Source organism: Symphalangus syndactylus, chromosome 7, assembly GCF_028878055.3.
Source record: "Symphalangus syndactylus isolate Jambi chromosome 7, NHGRI_mSymSyn1-v2.1_pri, whole genome shotgun sequence".
NCBI lineage: Eukaryota > Metazoa > Chordata > Mammalia > Primates > Hylobatidae > Symphalangus > Symphalangus syndactylus.
The window spans coordinates 7,048,721-7,072,394 of record NC_072429.2 but is presented as its reverse complement, the minus strand read 5'-3'; the positions used below and the strand labels follow the sequence as shown (position 1 = coordinate 7,072,394).

The 23,674-nt window shown below is 45.9% G+C and overlaps 1 protein-coding gene across 7 annotated transcripts in view; it reads right to left on the bottom strand.

Annotated features, from left to right (window-relative positions):
- Nucleotides 1-929: 929 nt before the first annotated feature.
- The window catches only part of MAPK9 (mitogen-activated protein kinase 9), a 59,414-nt gene continuing 36,669 nt past the window's right edge, over nt 930-23,674 (bottom strand). For 2 of the 7 annotated variants that reach the window (XM_055284932.1, XM_055284936.2), the window contains 7 exons: nt 16,191-16,356; nt 14,651-14,722; nt 9,798-9,980; nt 8,238-8,362; nt 7,137-7,200; nt 5,519-5,590; nt 930-3,856 (listed from right to left, as the gene is read on the bottom strand). In XM_055284932.1, the coding sequence (XP_055140907.1) occupies nt 3,714-3,856; nt 5,519-5,590; nt 7,137-7,200; nt 8,238-8,362; nt 9,798-9,980; nt 14,651-14,722; nt 16,191-16,356 (825 nt within the window). In that variant the 3' untranslated portion in view covers nt 930-3,713. Of the gene's footprint in view, nt 3,862-5,514; nt 5,591-7,136; nt 7,201-8,237; nt 8,363-9,797; nt 9,981-14,650; nt 14,723-15,059; nt 15,132-16,190; nt 16,357-23,674 lie in introns of all 7 variants that reach the window. The other 5 variants (XM_055284938.1, XM_055284933.1, XM_055284937.1 and 2 more) reach the window with 5 other exon arrangements.

The following is a 23,674-nucleotide window of genomic DNA, read 5'->3' as shown; positions in this document are numbered from 1 at the left end:
GCAGTGAAAGAGGGAAGAGGGAATAGGACAGAGAAATGGAACCAAGACCCAGACCCCAGTATCTCAAGAAACATCTTCCTTCTCTCGAAACCTTTAAAAACACAACTGGGCCAGGCGTGGTGGCTCACGCCTGTAATCCCAGCACTTTGGGAGGCCGAGGCAGGTGGATCACGAGGTCAGGAGATTGAGACCATCCTGGCTAACACGGTGAAACCACGTCTCTACTAAAAAACACAAAAAATTAGCCGGGCGTGGTGGCGGGCACCTGTAGTCCCAGCTACTTGGGAGGCTGAGGCAGGAGAATGGCGTGAACCCGGGAGACGGAGCTCGCAGTGAGCCAAGATAGTGCCGCTGCACTCCAGCCTGGGAAACAGTGCGAGACTCCATCTTAAAAAACACACACACATACACAACTGGTACTCATCTCTCTGGAATGATTCTAGTCCTTTAAGCAGAGAAAAGAAAGTGAGCCACTGAGTGTCCTTCTACTCCTGTGGTATTAAGTACTGAACAGCCTAAAGTGCTTCAGAAACAGACGTCAGATGAACTTGGCTCATCCCATGCACAAAGCCATAAGCACCATGAATGATGTTAAGTAATATGACTAAGGCTGACTGGCGAATTCTCTTGGCCACGCCTCATGAGAAAACAATTACACCAATACTCTGAATTGGACCTGCATACTGGTGAAGTCAAAACTTACTGCCATTAGTTTTGAAAACACAGATTTAGGAATTTGCAGAATATTTTCAATAAGAGAACAAACAGCAATGTTTCTGCCTTTCAGTATGAAACCTCTCGCTAATATTGATCAAAAGCATGAGACTTAATCATCTATCTGTGTTCATGTTAAATCTGTCATCAGAGATGGTGATGGAGAAATATCTAATTGTCATGTAAAAACACACAAAAATTGGACATGCTATACATTTATCTTTTAAAATGTAGTCTGTATTATTTTCACCAACCAAAACACACATAATATATTTTATTATAAAACATTAGGCAATGTTACTTTTGAGATATGCCATCTGAAAGGTCACACTTCTATTTACTACCAGGAGGAAATACCAGAGGAGTCACATTAGACATCAACCAGACAGACTCGTACGTCGCTATCGTGACTTACACGGCGTTAAATGTGGGTTGAAGCAGCACCCGCTCAGTGTTTCCGACACGGACTTGGGGGGGGCAAGGGGGCCCTGTAAGAGGGCTTCCTCCTCTCAGCACTGGGGCTCTGCGTCTCACCTGCTCCCATCTCCAGGCCCATGGCTGACACAGTGTGCATAGCCAGGGTTTCCAGACTGCTCTCCTCCTCTCAGAGAACTCTGTCTGCTCTCTGGACTCTGCACTTGAAATTAAGACCTGGACATAGGGGAGACAGTCATTTCCTACTTGGCTGAAAACTAAGTCAACAAATGAAACAAACCTAGTCTAAATTCCAGGATAATAATAAATTACCTGGTTTATAAAAATACATGTCCAAAATAGTTACTTCCTGGGTTGTGTACAATATAAATTACAAAAATAAAATAGAAAAGATGAAAAAGTTGAGCACATTTTTCAGTTCTTTAACCAACATCAGCATTTATCCATAGAGATCAGTTTGAAACCATCTGCATGGCACCAAGACCCTGGCAGATCTAGGCTCAGGAGAGAGAACCCTGAAGCTGGGGTGAGGTATTTCTGTGGAGCCCTGTGGCCTGTCCTAGGCACACTCGCCTCTACCTGGTGGAAGATGGCCCTTCCAGGAAACCCTCCACACCGTCACGGGCTCCATCTGTGGCAAGCGGCTCGCTGAATGCACAGAGGAGCGCGTGAACGGAAGGGCGTCTGTGGGCGCCTCGTTCCCCCGTCCACATCTCCCCGGGAGGGAGCGTCACACGGTGCAGGGCAGCTCGCGCATTTTCAACCTCTCCCTTTTGTTTTTCCTTTTAAAGATCGATTTAGTGAAGTCCTTTTAAAAGAAGGTGTATTACAGAGAAGGCCATTTTAAGATGTTTAGATAGACAGCCATGAAATAGGTGTTTCCGCCTCAGTCCAAGTTACTATTACCATTTGGTACTTGCAAGGGTCTAAATGACACAATATAAAAGAACTATTTCTTATTTCAATATTAATTTTGCTAATCAAGGGTTCCAGTTTCCAGTGATATGACCAACCAATAAGATATAACTGGTGCAGAGAGAGCCATATATTTTAGATAATATTTATAATAAACTTTCTTATCACAGTTCCTCCTCAGAACACATTCTATAGAATGTTGACTGAAAAGCTTCCAAAATAATTGAACACAAGATATGAATCAGCAACAAAATAAGCTCAAGGGAAAAAACATGGGCACAGGCATGTGATCATCATAGCTCCATTTCTGCAGTGACACTTAACATACTCAGTATCTTAACGAATTCTGAATAATTTACTGATGGTAAAGTCTAAAAGTATCAATTTCAGGTGAGCAGTTTTAAATCAGAAAATAGTCAATAGTTAATCATGACTCTTCAGAGCATTTCCTTCATGTCCTCTGAAGAGTTTCCCAGAACATTCCTGTGAAAAGGAACGCCTCCAACAATGGACAGTGACAGTAGCAACAGGCATCTGAATCAGCCTGGCCTTGAAAACAGACCAAGGGGGAATTTATCTGCTTTCTTCCAGTGAAGAAAGAAAATCAAGAACGTGGTATTGGCCGAGGGAAAGTGAATGAGGGAAGGTAAGTAAAGGACCCAGGCCGGTCTCTGGCAAAGGAAGCACTTAGGAAATGACTGCAGTGATCTCTAGTGAGCATTTTATAAAATTCTACTCCAACGTTAGGCCATGGATGCAGGAACCTATCTGCCATCATATTTAATTAAGATGGAGTGTTACACACCTTAAAGAAGGTGAAGTTCTAGGTAGCATTTTAAATTCATAAGAAGTCTAGAAGACCAAGAAGAGAAGAGATAAGGTAGCTAGGATTTCAAGCAGCACTAAGCAAAACTTAAAATTGTATCGTGCAGTAAAGCTGAATGTACAATCATCCCAGACAAGACAGTTTAAAGAAAACAAGATGTCCACATAAGTGTCTTGGTTTTAGCCATGATAATTCTCAGCCCCAAACATCACAAATTTAAGAAAAGCTATATATTTTTATTTATTAAATAGATTTAATTATATGTCTTCTGAAATACAAAAGATAGAATAAATCATAGCACAAAAGGGAATAAGATATGATAACATCATGATGGCCAATTAATACACATAAATCGACTTTTTCTGGACAAACACCAAATTACTTAAAAGGATTAAGAGATAACTTCAGAAGCAGCACTACCTGGAGGATTATTTGGCATTTAAATACTGATTTCCAAAGTGCTAGATGGGCAAGTCCAAGCAAGCATTTGTGGTCACATGCACATACGTCTCAACAGTTACAGATGATGAGAAACTGTCACTATTACAACTTGAAACAAATTCACCTACTCTAACTGCTCACCTGAAATGATCTTGAACAAAATCTCTAGAAGTGCGGCTTGCACTTTTTTTCTTCAGACATATTCTGCCTCATTTTATCATCTAAGCAGGCAATCCTATCAGGTCTGAGCAGGGGCAAGGCATTGTGTTTCTTACATGCAGCACATGGAGTTTTTCTGTTTGGTTCCATCAACTCCCAAGCATTTCAGGCCCATGGAGGTGAGAGTTCCTTCAATGATGACAGGTTTGCTATTTCTAACTTATCATCGACAGCCTTCAAGGGGTCCCGTCGAGGCATCAAGACTGCTGTCTGTGTCTGAGGCCAGCGTCTGCTCAGTGGACATGGATGAAATGTCATTGATAGATGAAGACTGGGAAGGAGTGGCGTTGCTGCTTACTGCTGCATCTGTGCTAAGAAAACCAAATATAATAAAATCTGAGGCACGACATTGCTGCAAATCCAGGCAGTGAGACTTCAGGCCATTTCTCGGCTCTGTCCTTTTGCAGTTTCCCAATCCTAACTGTGAGTATAAACAAGTAGTCAGTCCAGTCAGCTGGACTTCCTGAACTTTTTCTTGAGTCTTTCTTTGGGCCAAGAGTCCCATATTCCTATGCCAAGATTCTTCTTTTTTTCTCAGTAGCCAAACATATATGTGGCCATGTATAATCATGTTAGCTACTTAAAAAATACCTGCTGCTTTCAAGCAGACATCAAAAGGAAACAGCTATATTTATCTGAAAATGCAGTATCACAAAAGCTTAAGCCTGAATAGGATTCAAGTGTCACCAGACACTTGAATTGTAACAATTTATAACATAAACATTAAATCTACAGAAAAAAAAGCATCAATATTCAAAGAAATCTTTTGCAATAAATAAAGACTATATACTAGAAAAAGGAAAAAAATTAGTGGCCTTGTATTTTTGATTGTTTTATAACTCCAGAAAACTGACATTTTAATCTTTTAAAGCAAATGAAACTGTCCTACTTCCTACTATCCATATTTTAGTCTGGTTTGAATAAAAATACAACATGCACTCTCTGAGATCGACGTCTCCAGTCATAAATGTGTGCTCAGTTAACAAGCACTTAAGTTCTTGCTGAAGTTATATAATCTCTAGATGCTTGACACATGCGTCATGTTGAACATAAAATTCAAGAATAAAAAGCACGCTGTAATCTCTGCACATCCGCACGCATGTGTGTGCATGTTTCCCAGTGGGAGTGGGAGAGAGACAAGATAGAACGTGAGCGTTTCATTTAGTAAACAGGAAGAATCCTTCAGACATAAGTGAACACGACTCATGTCAGAGTCTCACGATCATACAACTACCTGGTCATTAGGCTTCCGCCACTACGAAGATCAGGATCAAGCAGATAAATGGGAGAATGATATCAACAATTTTCTCAACAGAATACCATACTCCATTTTACTTAGATTGGCATTTTGGGTGGGACCAGTACAAAGGGTTATCAACATTGAAAAGGCTTTAAATTCAATTTCTTCATCTGTAAATGGAGGTGACAGCAGTTATTGCACAGATGAAAGAGAAATGTCTGTAACAAAGTTCAGTCCCTGACACATTAGTAAAATGTCATCCACCACCACCACCACTATGACAAGCCAAAAAGGGTGGCTATTCATACAGTGGTTTTTAAATCTGATGCTAGCCAGGCTGGCATTTCACATGTTGCTGCCATTTATAAAAGTTGAATCGGGAAAGAGGCCAGGTGCGGTGGCTCACGCCTATAATCCCACCACTTTGGGAGGCTGTGGCGGGCGGATCACAAGGTCAGGAGATCGAGACCAGCTTGGCCAATATGGTGAAACCCCGTCTCTACTAAAAACACAAAAATTAGCCGGGCATGGTGGTGCGTGCCTGTAGTCCCAGCTACTTGGGAGGCTGAGGCAGGAGAATTGCTTGAACCCAGGAGGCGGAGGTTGCAGTGAGCAGAGATGCGCCACTGCTCTCCAGCCTGGGCGACAGAGCGAAACTCCGTCTCAAAAAAAAAAAAGTTGAATAGGGAAAGAAAAATACCATACAATCAATCAAAGCAATCACTAACCTGAAGGCTGATCTTTTACAACACCATTCTTGCTTCTTTCTTCCCAATCCATGACTTCTTTGTAAATTAGCTCTTTAATAAAAATACAAGTTAAAATGCTTAATCAGTTTCTAAACAGTTTCACTGTATCTCTAAACTCTGCTTCCAAATCAACTGGAACCACTCTAAAGGCATTGCAATTTGTTATTTTTAATTGTAAGATAGAGTCAATTCGGTAATATAGTCTACCCGGACCAAAATATTCATGTTTTGATACATTATATCTTTTCTTTTCTTTCTTTTTTTTTTGAGACAGTCTCATGCTGTCATCCAGGCCGGAGTACAGTGGCATGGTCTTGGCTCACTGCAATCTCCACCTCCTGGATTCAAGTGATTCTCATGCCTCAGTCATCCAAGTAGCTGGGATTACAGGTGTTCACCACCATGCCTGGCTAACTTTTGTAGTTTTTGTAGAGACGGGGTTTTGCTATGTTGGCTAGGCTTGTCTTGAATTCCTGGCCTCAAGCCATCTGCCCCCCTTGGCCTCCCAAAGTCCTGGGATTACAGGTGTGAGCCACTGCGCCTGGACTACATTACATCTTTTTCAACGCAACTAGTAAGGTAGCAAAACATGTAGGGTGGTTCTGGATCCATAAGGGGGCTTTATGAAGTGCAGTGGCTCCCACAGAACACTGTAAGGGATTGGATATTCTCACACCCATTTGAAATGTTTCTCTCTGTGGTTACTTGGGGTTCTCCAAAGGTAACCAGCATCCACATGTGGGCTAGGGGCCTCCACACTGGCCAGAAATGAATCCACAGGCCTAAGTCTTTTCTTAGTTTCAACTTCGGTTTTCCTCAACTTTCATTTGTAAGAAAAACTAATTACCTACTAAGTAAGTGATTAGGGATTCCTAAAATTTCAGTATTCATAAACCAACATCAGCACGTTGCAAGCATTGACTGAGGCCAGTGAGCGTGCTGTGTGCGTGCACTGCTGAGCACAGGCACACACAGGTAGGTTGACTCACTCTGACTGTGGTTCTCAGTTACTACTGATCCTGCTTCCTAATGAAAAATTGTTAGTTCAACCTCTTCATTACAGGTATAGTTTGCTGTGGGTTGTTTGGTTAATCTTGTAGTGGTAATAATACCCATTTGCATATTTTCAATCTGCAATTTCCCCCAAACTAGATTTTAAAACATATGTACAACTAGATGGCTTAAAAAAAACAGGCAGAAGTTCACATGACCTCCCCAGCCCTGGCTCCCCATTTCTGCATATACTGGGAATTCTATAGGTAACATGCAGCCTGTGAATTGGCATCACCTGACAATTTGCAACGTTATCAATGTAAGTGTGATACAATTACTAAGCTCAGTTTACAAACCAATATGTGAAAAGCCATGAAAAAATATTATTTTTCCCTCTTGAAGCAAATGATAAGAAATTCATAAATGTTCCTAACTCTGTTCTCTTCAAGTTCATTTTCTACTGGAAACTGGGGAGAAAGAGGCTAAGTGGGTCGCAGGATTTCTTGCCCCTTCCTGAAGGGAAATGTCACAAAATGAAAAGCCTCTGCTTTACAGGATTGGAAGAAATGTCATAAGGAAGGATCAAAATAAGCTCCATCTTTACCTTTCCATTCTTCAATTGCATGTTCTCTTTCTTCCAACTGGGCATCATAAATTTGAGGTGGTGGCTAAAAATTAAATCATATGTAAAGTCAACAGTAATGCCTCAAAAAAAAATGAGACATTAAAAAAGGTAAAATCGCTTGGAAGACTTGCAATCTATTTATGATATGGATTTAGTTTAATTCAACACATGGTTTAATAAAGATTTGTCATGTGATATATCAGCTTTAGAATCAAAATAATTATGAAAAAATTAACCAAAGAAGAGTTATTATGTTCCTCTTAATAATCACCTGACCTCAAAACACAGACCCTGCCCAGATGCCATTAGAAACTCATCATCACAGGCTGTTTCCCAGAGACCCATTACGGACAAGGCACTGTGCTGGCAGCTCTGGAAGGTACTGTTGTTTCTTAGAACAAATTTTACATTTTCTTCATGGGAGAACTCCCAAATCCAATGTCCAACTCATAAATGGACTGTTACAAAAGTCTGCTTATAAATTGGATTCTTTTTATATGAAACAACGTTTAAACCGATGGCAAAACCACAGGCATGACATAAACATGTATTTCACTCATGGCATGAAGGAAACCTGCCACTACGCAGTGATTTCCTCACAGCTAAAGTTCACTCACACCAGGGCTGATACAGAAACACGCACGTGAGCGCCAAACTCAGAGAGGAGCTCCTCCAGCGGGGGAACCAGGAGGCACAATGCCTCTAGGGAGGGATAAACAGGCGTGTGATTTTTCAGCAAGTTGCTCAGCCTCTCTGGTTGAGTGGCCTAAACAGGAGGATGTAACCAAAGCCAATGGCACAGAACAGATGCTTAATAAATGATGCGCTCCCAGCAGCATTTGCAAAATGGAGACTGATGGCACCAAAGCGGAAGTTCATTCCCGAGGTCCTCTGAGCTGGGGCTCCAGCAGCAAAAGAGCAAGCGACCCAGGTCTCAGACAACACTTGGCCTTTTTGTAACTGGGAGCCCCCAGATGGAGAACTTGCTACCCATACGTAGCCACTCTGGACGGACAGACAAGATCCAAGGAAGTATAAGCCTGGCCTCTCTATATACATCTTTTCAAAACAGATACTCACGGCTTCTGCTTCGGCGGGGTCATACCAAACAGTGATGTATGGGTGACGCAGAGCTTCGTCTACAGAGATCCGCTTGTCAGGATCAATCACTAACATTTTTGATAATAGATCTCTGGCTTGACTTGCTAGGGTGACAACAAATATTAAATTAATGCTGTTAATATGAAACAAACAGAATCATACAATAAAGAACTAAATATGACCACACAGATAGAACAAAGGTATATTACTTTTGAGAAATGTTTGATAGGTTCAAGATGAATATAACCCAAATATATATATATTTTTTTTGGAGATAGAGTCTTGCTCTGTCGCCCAGGCTGGAGTGCAGTGACGCAATCTCGGCTCACTGCAAGCTCCGCCTCCCGGGTTCACGCCATTCTCCTGCCTCAACCTCCCAAGTAGCTGGGACTACAGGTGTCCGCCACCATGCCCAGCTAATTTTTTGTATTTTTTTAGTAGAGACAGGGTTTCACTGTGTTAAGCAGGATGGTCTCGATCTCTTGACCTCATGATCCGCCTATCGGCCTCCCAAAGTGCTGGGATTACACGCGTGAGCCACCGCGCCCAGCCATAACCCCAACATTTTTAAGAAAAAGTCAAATGTCCACTTTCATGACAAACCAGGTTTCTAAATGTAGTTTTACGCCTCTGGATCTGCAAGGGGAAGAGAAACCTGGGCCCCCAGGGTGGTGGGGAAGAGCAGCAGGCAGCCTCAGACCAATGTCTGGGCAGGGCCCAAGGCTGGGAAACCACAGCAAGGAAGGCGGCAATTGCCGAGCTGTGGGTGGCACTGCCCAGAGTGTGGGCATGAGGCACAGGGGAGTATTTTTCTCTAAGTCACATCAAAATGAAAAAAATGAAATTCGAACAGACTCTTCAAACCACACAACAATCTCACATTCCCACAGGATAAAACACTCACAGATGCTTCTGGCTGGCCTGGCTGTATACAGTGCTGGCAACTTACACTTTTTTTTTTTTTTTTTTAAATCTACAGATTGGTATTTAGGAAAAAAAAAACAAGTTCAATAACTTAGTTAAATATAAGGCTCACCTAGGTTTTGGCAATTAAAGTTCACAACCTGAATAAGCAAAGACTGGGGCTTTTCTGATTAAGGCACAGTTTACCTTCATGTGGACAGAATCAAATCTTTTCTTTTTCCTTAAGCAATCACTGTGGTAAACGGTGCAGGAGAAGGTGGGGAGGACCTTTTTCATCGAACGACTATCACATGGCTTCTGACTCTAGAATCTGCATTCAAGTGTTCTTTTTACCTGAAAACTTTTTGAATTCCAGTTGCTGTAACTGTAACATAAGATTCTTTCAGACTGATTTGATTATTTTTATTTTGGCCAAAGGCTTCAATTAAGCCATCTTATAGAGGATAAAGCTTCTAGACCTTTCAGCTTTCTCTCCTCAGTGCCTTCATACCTCAGACTTCAGGCCTAAAATGACTTTCTCTCCCAAACTCACAGGTTTTTAGAATACAAACATGAAAGAGTGAAAGCACCACCAGAATTACAAAACACAAGTATAAGAAAAAAAGGATATCTTACTTTTTATTTTATCTCGCTCAGATTCTGATGGGAATATCCAATCTGGAAAGAGTTCTTCGAATTTGATTCCAGGATACTTTGGTCTGTTTTCGACATAATTCCTCACAGTTGGCTGAAGTTTCTTCATGAACTCTGCTGATGGTGTTCCAAGCTGCTCAATAACTTTATTCCACTGATCAATATCTAAGGAGTCTCTTGAGGAAAATACAACTGAAATGCCTTGTATTCATAATACATGCAGCAGCATCACTTGAGTAATATTTAAACCTATTAACTAGGCCACCCCACTGGATCAGCAGCAGAATTTTGAAATAATATTCGAATAAGGTTTGGGTTTCCAAGTTACACGATTTTTTAAAACTCTTACACTCTGCATTTTCATAAACTAGGATCACAGTTTATTAAATCAACACAATGAAGTCTACACACCTTCCCACTCTAGTTCAAAATAAAGTTTACCTTGTAACTAAGAATACCTATGGCAAAAATGATTAAACATGAAATTAGATAAACATTACGTAAGCAAATTGAAATCAGTTTTCACACTAATGCTACCTGAGATTCATTCACAGCTCTCTAAAGAACAGAGGATCTCGAGGGACCTGTGGAGAGACCTATCTGACGTCCTCAGTTTACAGCTGGGAACCAACCAACCGGGCTTAGACTGAGCCCAGCGACAGCTTTCAAATAATGCTCTGTTTTACTTGGAATTGACTCTTCCCAACCATCACTGCGATACCTAGGTAATGCATTTTATCTCCTTTCAAAGTGCGTGACCTGGGTTTCAGACTCAACTCTGCATTAAACACTCAGTGTGTCAGGAAAGTCAGGCTTCCTTGGGGTCTGTTTCCTTATTTGTTCAATGCAGACATTACCAGCTTTGCCTATTCCACAGGGTGCTTGCTAGGCTTGGGATAATTAGGATTACATGTGGGAAAGTGACACTGAAACTGTACTCAATTATACAAGACAATGCAAGCGAAAAAAAAATAGCATCAACGGCAGCTTAAAAAAGTGCTCACGAGGCATGTCTTAGAAAAACGAACTTACATCACCATGAAATAACCTAGGGAACCGGTACATGAACTCAGTTCTTTCAAAATGTTATACTTCCAAAAGACCTGCTCGGGAAATGGGTTTCTGGCACTCAGTTCACTAGCAAATTCTCTTTCCTACTCCTGTTTCATACATACTGTCAAATCAGAATTATGCCCACATTTTATTTACCTATTTAGCCAAAATGTGAAAACTGTCTCACACCTTTTCCTTCTGCCATATATATATATATATATAAATAAAAACAGAGTCTTGCTCTGTCGCCCAGGCTGGAGTGCAGAGGCATGATCTCGGCTCACTGCAACCTCCACCTCCAAGGTTCAGGTAATTCTCGTGCCTCAGCCTCCCAAGTAGCTGGGACTACAGGCACCTGCCATCACAGTCGGTTAATTTTTGTATTTTTAGTAGAGATGGGGTTTTGCCATGTTGGCCAGGCTGGTCTCGAACTCCTGGCCTCAAGTGATCTGCCTGCCTTGGCCTCCCAAAGTGCTGGGATTATAGGTGTGAGCCACCACGCCCGGCGCACCTTATACTTTTGATACCTCTTCTGCATGCTCACTCCCACAGACTCCCCAGGACGCACCCGCCCAGCATCTGTGTGCCATTTGCCACAAAGCAACCATCTGGGCTCCCGGCTACACTAAGCCTGCTCAGCTCTAGACCCTAACCCTCGTGCTGACTCAAGGACGAGCTCCCTCAACCCTTCCTTCTCCAACATCATCAACATTTTGCACTCTACCAATACATTCCATCACGTTGGTAAATGACAGTGTTTTCTCCTATGTTAACACAGTAGCTGCTTTCTTTTGGCCCCCACTACCTATCACTTTATTTCTTATTCCTATTTGCAGCAAAACTTCCATAAAGAGCTGTCGGTTGGGTGCGGTGGCTCACACCTGTAATCCCAGCACTTTGGGAGGCCAAGGCAGGTGGATCACAAGGTCAGGAGTTCAAGACCAGCTTGGCCAAGATGGTGATACCCTAGCCCTACTAAAAATACAAAAATTAGCCGGGCGTGGTGGTAGGCGCCTGTAATCCCAGCTACTCGGGAGGCTGAGGCAGAGAATGGCTTGAACCCAGGAGGTAGAGGTTGCAGCGAGCCGAGATCGCGCCACTGCCCTCCAGCCTGGGCAATGGAGTGAGACTCTGTCTCAAAGGAAAAAAAAAAAAAAGAGCTGTCTACACTTGTGTCTCTAATTCCCAGCCTCTCATTTTCTCTCAGACATACTCCCATCAGGCTTTCTTCCCTCCACTCCACAAATGCTGTGCCCATCATGGCTGCCAGCAGCCATCACAAGGCCCAGCGGCCAATCCTCCGTCCTCATCTCCTCATGTGAATGAGCCTCCCTCAGTCACCGTGCTCTAGGAGGAGGGGTCACTGGAGTGCCTTCTCCATTTCCTTCCCTATTCCCTTTGTCCCTCCACCTCGAGGGGGCTAAGTCCTGGGTCCTGGTCTGTTCCTCTCCTACAAGTGTTCGCTACCAGTCCTAGGCTTCAAGGCTACGGACAGATGGATAACACCCACTTTGATCTCTCTATCCCAGACCTTGCCCCTGAATTCCACTGTCTAACAGACATCTCCAAACCCTAGCAAGGCTCCTTGAAGGGTCCAGCTTCAAAGCAGAGTACAAGCCCATCTCCCTGGCCACACCCCTACCAGCCTGCTGGGGGCCTCCACCTCTCCTGGATGATGGCAGCCTCTGCTCTGGTCTCCTGCTCTGCCCTGCCCTTGACGATCCACCCTCAATTCAGCAGCTGGGAGGAGGCTCGTTGCATCTAAGTCAGACTAGGCACCCAGAAATGGGCAGGTGAGAGAAATATCTGCTGGGTTAATGACAAAGGACTAGAAATTAAACCAGTTGTGAGAGAAGACCCACAGATTCCCCGGGAGGCCTCCACCCCAGCATCCCACAGATGGGAGGGACAGGGGACAGATGAGAGGGACGGGGGAAGGGGAACAATAATTCCGACAAGCCCAGTGGACCCTGTTGTCTAACTCTCGTGAAGCTGCAGGCAGACCGCAGGTCTCCTATTTTACAGAAGGGGAAACCAAGGCTCAGAGAAGCCCTACATTTCTCAAGGATGGTGGCTGCCAAGGGGAGGAGTCTGAGCTGGGGCCCGAGGTGGCCTGGCTGAAGCTTCCTCTTTCTCACAGGCCACCGCAGGGACAGGAGTTCCTTTTCTACCCCAGGTCACAAATCAAAGCCAGTCTCTGAGACCCTCAGTCTGATTTCTGCAACTTTTTTCTATCTCCCCAATTTCAATCTAATATTTGAAAGAGTTGGCAAAATTTTCTTTAGAAAATGATGTTAAACTCTGTGTGGCTTTTGGGAATAACATTAGGTAACCTTATATATAACACCATTAGTTGCTGACATTAATGTTCATATGTATAGCAGGAATTTTAATTTTACTTACTAAAATGCACCAAAAAGTACTCACATTTTTCATTTTTGTAATTTTTGAAGAAAACATTTTGTAATAAAACAAGGAATGGCACAAAATGAGTAAGAATTGAGACAAACTGAACATTAAGTAGATATTTCTAAATTATTAGTCTTTTAATTTTTCAACTTTTCCCTTTTCAATTAAGTTTACTTGCAAAATAAAGACGTCCTTATTTATAGGTTGAAACAAGTGAATCTGAGGTGAGGCTATGGAAACTGCTAGAAAATTTAGTAGAACAAATAAAATATCTAACTTGACATATTATATAATCTATGATATAGAAAATGTAAAGAAAGGTAAATAAAATGAGAGGAATAAAAATATTTTCAAGTTTGCATTGTGAAGAATTTATAAGGAGACCACTTTGATAAAATTATTAAAATCTGAAGTTATTTTCCTAAGATACATACAAAACACTGACTATAGAGCTTGATTCCCTTAAAAGCAACCATCAATCTGCCCAAGGACAGAGACCAATTTAAACTTTCATAACGAAAACAAAGTCAAAGACTAATGAAAAACTAAGTGGTTAAAACACAAATGAAAAAGGGAAGATGTGAAGAACCATGTTAGGGTAAAAAATACTGAGGATGGAAGAATGGCAAATGAGGAAAGAAGGCTATTGTAACAATTAGAGTAGTTATTCTTTCTGCTGTATCTCTAATGTGACTTACTGACTACAGTATGAGTCTATCTCTTTCATTTTACATTTATTTTGACTTCCCCAGTGTGTCATAAAATAACCCACTAGACAGATTTTTTAAAAAAAATTCTACAAAATGTCAGCACAGTAACAAACAAGAAAGTTTAACATATTGTTCCTCACAAAATTTTCATTTTAATCTCTTTCACTTAGGTCTTTTGTAATGTGCTTCAGTTCTTACTTTGGGGGAAAATATTTCAATGCATACCAGTAACTAACAAAATAGTACTTAATTAAAGCACACAAGCACACTAGCCTATTAAATTTAGATAGCATCTTTCCTAGTTAAATTAATGGAATAAACTAAATAATACAGTATTTTCATTTAAATATCAGAATATACTTATCAAAGAGTAAATAATTTCTTCTATATGTCCAGCTATTTTTGGTAAAATTAAGAGCTAATATAATTGGTTTAACTTAACGTTAAGTCTCAAAATCATCACAGGTAGTCAAGTTAAAAATAAAGAATAAAACTGAACCACTTGGTTTGTGACACTAACAAATACAGTAAAGCCCCCCCTTAGAACACAGTCTGGAGTGGATTTTACGACTTTGTCCTCGTGAGCGCTCGTGTAAGCAGGTGGTCATGCTGCCTGAGGCATTATAGAAAGCATGGCGGGGCCAAGGTCGCGGGGAAGGATACGGTCAGTGCCTTGGAATATCACACAACCTTTCACCAGCTCTCCCATGATGCAACCCACTGACCAGATATCAACTGAAAATAAAATGAAATGATAAAATTATGAAGTGCCATGAACAAAACAAAAGTGAGGAAAAGGAATTCTAACAGTGCACTAAACACACAAATATGGAAAAATAAATTGCTAGCTAAGGGTGACATTTTACACAATATGAATGATTGCTGACCTCTATTTTAGACTTCAGTTTGTAGCAATCTGGGGTTTTAGTGCCAAAGAGTCCAATACCTTATAGCTTAAAACAAACAAACAAAAAACCAGAAACAAGAAGTGCCTGTGAACACAAAGCTTTTCAGGGTCACATGCCCACCCCCAGCCTCCATGGCCAAGTGCCAGGTCCCCCGTGAAGGATACAGTCTCTTCCCGGGAACAGGACTTTATGGAGGACCATTTCTGCCATGATGCACCCGACAGACCAGATGTCCACTACCAAACACCAGGGGATTAAAAACCAGCCAGAGTCCCCCATCTCTTTTCTCCAAACCCCCTCCCAGAGACAAACCCAGTAAATGTCACTAGCTTGCCAGCGGGAGCCTTTGTGCATTGTTGACACCACACCTCCTGAGCGATCATTTTCTAGACTGCCCCGTCAGACAGGCAGCAGCACTCAGTGGGGGAACTGGTGGCACAGGTTGGCTGGCTTGCAGGACTGCAGGTGAGGCCCTGGTAGAGGGGCCCAGACTTCCACGGTGCCCACCCTCATCTGTGGGGCCTCAGACAGACAGCAGAGGCCTCTAAGTGCCCTGCTGGCGGGCCGAGGGGAGAAGTGAACAAGGGATCAAGTTTTCTCTCCCTCCCACAGGAAGCACATGAAGCTGTGCCTCTCAGGGCGGGAACACAAGCTACAACACAGCAAGATGAACTTGTAGCAAAACTCATTTCAGATGACCCGGGCAAACTTTCAGTCTTTTTAAAAATAAGTAAGCCTGATTTTGTTATTTTCAACAAATTTGCTAAAAGCCAAGTTTCAAAGAGCTCTGATATTGCTAGAATAAGCTAAGTTTTGATGTAAAAAGACACGAATTTTACATGAGAACATGTATTATTCCATTTATATCAAATTCAAAAAAACAATATGCAGACCAACAGATAAAGCTGATCCATGGTACCGGAGATCAGGAGATTGGCCAGCCTCATGGGCTGCGAGGAGGAGGGGCCATGGGGAGGCCAGAGCTGCTGGTGCTGTGGGCGTGCTCGCATCAGCTGAGCTGCACACTCAGGATCTGCACACTTGGCTATAGATAGGTTAACTCTGATTAAAAAGTTCAAAAATAACAACTTTAAAAGTGAATTTTTAAAAGAGAATGATTTTAACCAATGGAAAAACACAATTAATTATTTATTATCTCTGGATCATGCTATATTCTATGTGTAACAGTCCCCACAGTATATATCATATGGTTCAAAGGAAAGAGAAAAAACTCGAGACTACCACTAGAGCGATTTCTAAACATCCCAGCTTCTTCCAGCCCCGGCTATACTCACCGTTCTCTTTGTAGCCCATACCCAGGATGACTTCGGGCGCCCGGTAGTACCGTGTCACCACGTAAGGGGTCATCATGAAGTTAGTGCATGCTGTCCGGGCCAGACCAAAGTCAAGGATCTTCAGGGTGCAGTCTGATTTCACAACAATGTTGCTAGGCTTCAAATCCTAGGAAAGAAATGGCTCAAATTAGTAAAATGAATGAAGCATGCTAAACAAACTATTTCACATCCGTAAGGGTTGTGAAGCCAGTGTGACAGTGTAGGGAGTGAACTGAACTCCGAGATTTGGGAACAATTTTGGAAAATCTTACTCTCAAATTGAAACTAAAACAAATCAGCCTAAAGCCGTCAGATGGTGCCCCTCACCCCCAGTGGAAACCTTCATGGCCCTCATTTGCCCTTTCTGTGGTCTCGCAGGCCCTCAGGCTGTCCTATCTACCCTCCATCCATGCATCTACACGTCCAGCACACACGCCCCCCTCCCGCTCTCCACGCGTGGACTTGAGTTCCCCAATACTCTGACTCTCTCTTGCTAAGGTCCTCATGCTCTCTATCAGTCCAGGGAAGTGCTGTTCCATGGACAATGTCATATAATGCGAACGATGTGTATAATTTACATTTTCTACTAGCCATGTTCAACAGCATGAACAGAAATAGGTGAAATTAATTTTAATAATACAGTATATTTTATTTAACCCAATATATCCATAATATTATCATTTCAAAATGTAATCAACATAATAAAAATACTGAGATATTTTACGTTCTCTTTTTAGTACTGAGCCTTTGAAGTCCAGTATGTATTTTACAGCTGCAGCATGGCCACATCCTGAGTGCTCTACAGCCTCTTGTGGTTAGTGGCTGCCATACTGGACAGCACAGGTCTAGAATCATCTGACCCTGAAATCTTCCCAAGGCTCTTTATCTCCTTGGAAGAGCAATTCCATGATCATCCACCTCCAGTCATCTCACCTCCGCCACAAAGACCCACCAGCACTGGTGCTGCTGTCTCCATCTGTACGTGGCACAAAAACTCACCTGCTCATGTTCTGGTTGCCACCTCTCTTTCCCTCCCCAGTGCTGACTCTGTGTGAGCTCTCAGCACTCAGAAGCACGCCTGGCGCGAGCAGACACTTGGGAAGTGTCTGCTGAATGGAGACATGCACCATATTCCACCCGACTTGCAAAGCCTTAACACAACTTCTGCAACCTTTTCCCTCATAACTAAGGGACCTTCTTCCTGCTGATCCTCCACCCTAGCCCCTTCCTCAGGCCTTAGGAATTTGGCTTTTGCCTGGGGACTTCGGCCTGCAAACTCATTCTAGAAACTGTGACTTGTAAACAACACACACCCATTCTTTTCACAAGAGTAGTGTACCTGCAATGTCAAACTGCCAAGCCACTGACACGGGGTAAGGTGTGAGGATACTTTACCTGGGGAGTTGCAGGTTCAATAACACTGCCTAGCACCTGACTGTAAGACATCCCAACTGATGGGCTGCAAGGGGGTTGCAGGTGTGCCTCTGTTATCAGGGCAAGCAGGAAGCCATTTCCACATTTACAACAGTTACAATTACACTGCGATGCTGCTAAATGGTCTATTTCTAGGCTTCCTAGATTCTGTAAAATTTAAATGATAAATATATAATGTTTAAAAATGCAGTCACAATCTCTACCTGGCCCCAAAAAGAGGCCCCCAGCCCCTCCCTTCCATCTTAGAGTACTGTGCAGGCACCCCCAGTTCCCAGAAAGGCCTGAGAGGAAGAAGTCAGGCTGCCTCCCTGCATGAAGAAAGCAGGGGAGAAGCAGCCCGCATTTAACCAGGGACTCTCCGCTGTGAGGACCCGGTCATGGAGCTAAGACCAAACGAACCAATTCGCTTCTCGTTTCCTTTTTTAAAATCAAAGAATATGGCAAGAATAGGCATTTTAGAACACAAATTACTAACAGATAAAATAACGCTCAATCTCACAAAAATCTTCTCGAAAAACCCAAAATGAGTGCCCATTTTTAGTCTATCACGTGGCAGCGATGGAAAGCAAGCAGACTCGGTGCTGGCGGGAGAAGCAGAAAGAGGTGCCTCCTCAGGCCACGGAGGGTGTGCAGTGGGCACTTTCTCTCCAGGAGGCTGATTTCTGAGGTGTGAAATGCACGCACTTCACCAGCCAGCAGGCCCGGAAGCCCAGCCCACCCAGAACTAACAGCACAGCCGCAGGACCAAGGATGACAAGGACAGCCTGGTTCTACCAAGGACAGACGCAGCAGTGGAACCATCTCCACAGGCTGCCTGCCAGCTCTGTGAACCTCAGTGCGCCAGAAACACGCTCATCTGAAGACACTGCCATCTGTCAAAAAACTGTCATCACATCCTAATTTAGCAGGAAAAGCACACTTTACTGCCGTCTGCTGGAAGACTGTGGTGACAAAACCCCAAGCTTGCGTGGGTGCTCTGTGTGGCCAGTGGGGAGGTGGCTAAGGAGGTGCTCTCCCAGCACCCTGCGACCCTCTCTAGTCAGCCCCGAAATAGAACCTGAGGCAGCTTCCCAACGCCTCACTTCAATTTCAAGACAGCAGAGGAGAGACAGTTGTGCCCCTTCGAGTCTTGAAAATCACTCGGAACAAAGAAGACAAATGCCAAGTACAGATCCAAGTGACGCCTGGATCGGGGCTTGGCTCCCAAAGAGCCTGGAACCCAACGCTACCCTGTGGGCAGCAGTGAGGGCACCCACAGCACCCGCAGCGCGAGTGGGGCAGGTGCTGACCTCCCCCACTGCCCGCTCAACTCTGGGATCCAGACCCACTGCTTGAGAGGTGTCCCAGGAAGGAGCACATCGTGACAGGTGTCCGCCGTCTGGCCTTCCCTGGTCCTTCCCCATGGGTACCTGTGGCCGTCCACTGGGTAAGGAGAATAGCCAGGCACTCTTGAGGATGAATGGACACAGCTCTAAGTAGACACTGAAACCCGAAGACCCCAAACACTATCATGGCTCCTCCACTTGTGGGGTTCGTGGGGTCACGGGTCAGGTCATAAGCGAAGTCTGGGCCACGTCTCTTCTGGCCATGTTATGGGAGGGTGGGAACGTTAGCGAAGGCTTAGAGCAAAGCTGTGAGAGAACATTGCTGTCCAGCCTGCAGCAGTGTGGGTGCTGTCTGGGCCTCTCTTCTAATCAGTGTGGAGGATGCATTTGCCCAATCAACATGCCGGACCTGAAGCCTTGTTAATCTGCTCCAGCAACTGCACCTCAACCTGCACAGCAGCTGCAGCCAGGACTGCCAGTGCCGTAAGCCTGTGGCTGTCTAGAGTCATTCTCCAGAATCCATGCAGTTTCTTCGAGGGCTGGACTAGTGAGTTAGACTGGGATGCAAGAGATCACTGTCCCCGCTCCCCTGAGGCTTCCATGGTGGCACTCATCTCCTCCACCCACCCCGAGCCCTGCAGGGTGTCATCTTGTTTTTGATTTACTATCTTGGGGGCAGTTTCAGGTTTCCATTTGGCCTTCCCATTGTGATGACTCTTACTCACAGGCCAAGGAACTCGTGTGGGGGTTACTCCAACTGCCAAGGGCCTCCGCTCCAGCCACACATTGAGGACTGGGGAGATGGCCACTGGGTGGCCTGGGACCCTGTGACCCACTGAGAGCCACCAGACACAGACGGCTCAGGAATGAAGGCCTGGGACACACGCCAGGCAAGCCACTGAGAGCCACCAGACACAGACGGCTCAGGAATGAAGGCCTGGGACACACGCCAGGCAAGCCACTGAGAGCCACCAGACACAGGCGGCTCAGGAATGAAGGCCTGGGACACACGCCAGGCAAGCCACTGAGAGCCACCAGACACAGGCGGCTCAGGAATGAAGGCCTGGGACACACGCCAGGCAAGCCACTGAGAGCCACCAGACACAGACGGCTCAGGAATGAAGGCCTGGGACACACGCCAGGCAAGCCACTGAGAGCCACCAGACACAGACGGCTCAGGAATGAAGGCCTGGGACACACGCCAGGCAAGCCACTGAGAGCCACCAGACACAGACGGCTCAGGAATGAAGGCCTGGGACACACGCCAGGCAAGCCACTGAGAGCCACCAGACACAGGCGGCTCAGGAATGAAGGCCTGGGACACACGCCAGGCAAGCCACTGAGAGCCACCAGACACAGACGGCTCAGGAATGAAGGCCTGGGACACACGCCAGGCAAGCCACTGAGAGCCACCAGACACAGACGGCTCAGGAATGAAGGCCTGGGACACACGCCAGGCAAGCCACTGAGAGCCACCAGACACAGGCGGCTCAGGAATGAAGGCCTGGGACACACGCCAGGCAAGCCACTGAGAGCCACCAGACACAGACGGCTCAGGAATGAAGGCCTGGGACACACGCCAGGCAAGCCACTGAGAGCCACCAGACACAGACGGCTCAGGAATGAAGGCCTGGGACACACGCCAGGCAAGCCACTGAGAGCCACCAGACACAGACGGCTCAGGAATGAAGGCCTGGGACACACGCCAGGCAAGCCACTGAGAGCCACCAGACACAGACGGCTCAGGAATGAAGGCCTGGGACACACGCCAGGCAAGCCACTGAGAGCCACCAGACACAGACGGCTCAGGAATGAAGGCCTGGGACACACGCCAGGCAAGCCACTGAGAGCCACCAGACACAGGCGGCTCAGGAATGAAGGCCTGGGACACACGCCAGGCAAGCCACTGAGAGCCACCAGACACAGACGGCTCAGGAATGAAGGCCTGGGACACACGCCAGGCAAGCCACTGAGAGCCACCAGACACAGGCGGCTCAGGAATGAAGGCCTGGGACACACGCCAGGCAAGCCACTGAGAGCCACCAGACACAGACGGCTCAGGAATGAAGGCCTGGGACACACGCCAGGCAAGCCACTGAGAGCCACCAGACACAGACGGCTCAGGAATGAAGGCCTGGGACACACGCCAGGCAAGCCACTGAGAGCCACCAGACACAGGCGGCTCAGGAATGAAGGCCTGGGACACACGCCAGGCAAGCCACTGAGAGCCACCAGACACAGACGGCTCAGGAATGAAGGCCTGGGACACACGCCAGGCAAGCCACTGAGAGCCACCAGACACAGGCGGCTCAGGAATGAAGGCCTGGGACACACGCCAGGCAAGCCACTGAGAGCCACCAGACACAGACGGCTCAGGAATGAAGGCCTGGGACACACGCCAGGCAAGCCACTGAGAGCCACCAGACACAGACGGCTCAGGAATGAAGGCCTGGGACACACGCCAGGCAAGCCACTGAGAGCCACCAGACACAGACGGCTCAGGAATGAAGGCCTGGGACACACGCCAGGCAAGCCACTGAGAGCCACCAGACACAGACGGCTCAGGAATGAAGGCCTGGGACACACGCCAGGCAAGCCACTGAGAGCCACCAGACACAGACGGCTCAGGAATGAAGGCCTGGGACACACGCCAGGCAAGCCACAGAGGCCTGCCGATGTGAGAGCTGAGGGTATGAGTAATAGGAAAGGGCAGGGAAAGGGCCAGCAGAGAGACCACGGGAACTACAGGGTGTCCCACTATCCTCTGTCTTCCAGATTTCCCCTGAGGATGAGAGAACCATGGGCGCCACAGGAAAGCCATTCCCAACTTATGTGGAGAAGTAGAGCTGAGAGGGCCAGGGTGGACTGTGAGGGTCACGGAAATGCACTCCTTGGTCTCCCGCCACAGGAGTGAGAGTGACAGATGGCCCAGTGCGGTGTCTGCACCCACCCTCTGTCCCTGCCAGGGCATACCTCCCACAGAGCCATCAGCCAGGGGCCGACCGGGCAGGGGTGCTGAGGCAGGCCTGTTCCTGTGTGACACTGGAGGCCCTCAGAGCTGCACTGCAGTCTGGACCGGCCCTCTGAGGGGCCAGGACTGCACCACGTTCAGCTAGCACTCGCTGCCTCCTCTGGCTGCTCCCCCTTCTTTCTCGCACAGGCCGCCTCCCAGCCAGTCCCTCGCCTGTCTAACCCACTGTGGCATGCTGATGCCGCCCATGAAAAGCCCCATGCTACAGGGACAGGAAGCTGCAGGGCCGCACCAAATGCCATAGCTGAGTGAGGGGAATGCCAACCTCCATAAATGGCCACGACACCCAGGAAAGGCTCAGCAAGTGAACCACAGGTGCTATGGAGGCGGAACGAGGCAAGGGCAGCACTCGGAGAAGTTTTCATTTTATTGAAAGTCCAAGTACGTAGCAGTTAGATGTCCCAGATCCCCACCTCCATCCCAGAAGTGAGGCACCACTCCTTCCTCACTCCTGCTGGCCCTTCATGCAGAGAAACTGATGCCCAGCTTCCAGCTGCAGGGCCACAGACGCCGCACGCACAGTCCTGTGGGTACCAACAGGGAAGGCACGGCGAGGCCTGCCTGCAACAGGGCTGCCTGGTGAGTCTGTGCTCTGCCACATGAGAAGCCCAGCCCCACCCCACAGCCCTGTACCTCAGCAGCCAGGCTTACATCCCTCCACCAAGGGACTGAAGGGGCCTTTTCCAGAGAAATTAAATGGTGCCCAGAGAAAAAACCTACAGAAGGTGACACCTGTGGCTGCCTGTGGCCCAAGAGACACCCATTCTTTAACAATTTACCCATTCACTCAGCACTTCCAGTCAGCCTTTAATGCTTCAATCTTTTTTTTTTTTTTTTTGAGACGAAGTCTCGCTCTTGTTGCTCAGGCTGGAGGGCAATGGCGCAATCTCGGCTCACCGCAACCTCCGCTTCCCGGGTTCAAGAAATTCTCCTGCCTGAGCCTCCTGACTAGCTGGGACTACAGGCGCCTGCCACCACGCCCGGCTAATTTTTGTATTTTTAGTAGAGATAGAGTTTCACCATGTTGGCCAGGCTGGTCTCGAACTCTTGAACTCAGGCGATCTGCCCGCCTCAGTCTCCCAAAGCACTGGGATTACTGGGATGAGCCACCGTGCTTGGCCTAATGTTTCAATCTTAAACATGATCCAACCAGACATTTGGGGAGAGCCTTGCGTGTGACAGGGAGGGACCTAACACACTAAAAAAGGAACTCTGGGTAGAGAAAGACAATGCAGGGAGTGATAAAACCCTTCAACAAAAGCTTATCCTCAGAGATGATAGTATATTCATGCAACAAGAACAGAATGCTGTAAAAAGGAACTTTTAAGAGCAAATGAGTGTCAATTAACTCGTGCTTCAGAGAAAAAGAATAAAGAATGGAGTTAAGAGGACATTCTGAAAGAAATGATATAAATTTCTTAGACCTCCATAATATGTGCTTCCAGACTGAAGGCCAAGTGCCCAGCAAATCTAAAGAAAAAATGTCCATACCAAGGCATACATCAAAACATCTCAGAATACAAGGAATAAATAACTGAGTTTAAAAGTTTCCAGAGATAAAACCAAACCAAAACCCAAAACCACAGCACTTAAAAAAGGTTAGTCATCAGCCAGGCGCAGTGAGTGGCTCATGCCTATAATCCAGCACTTTGGGA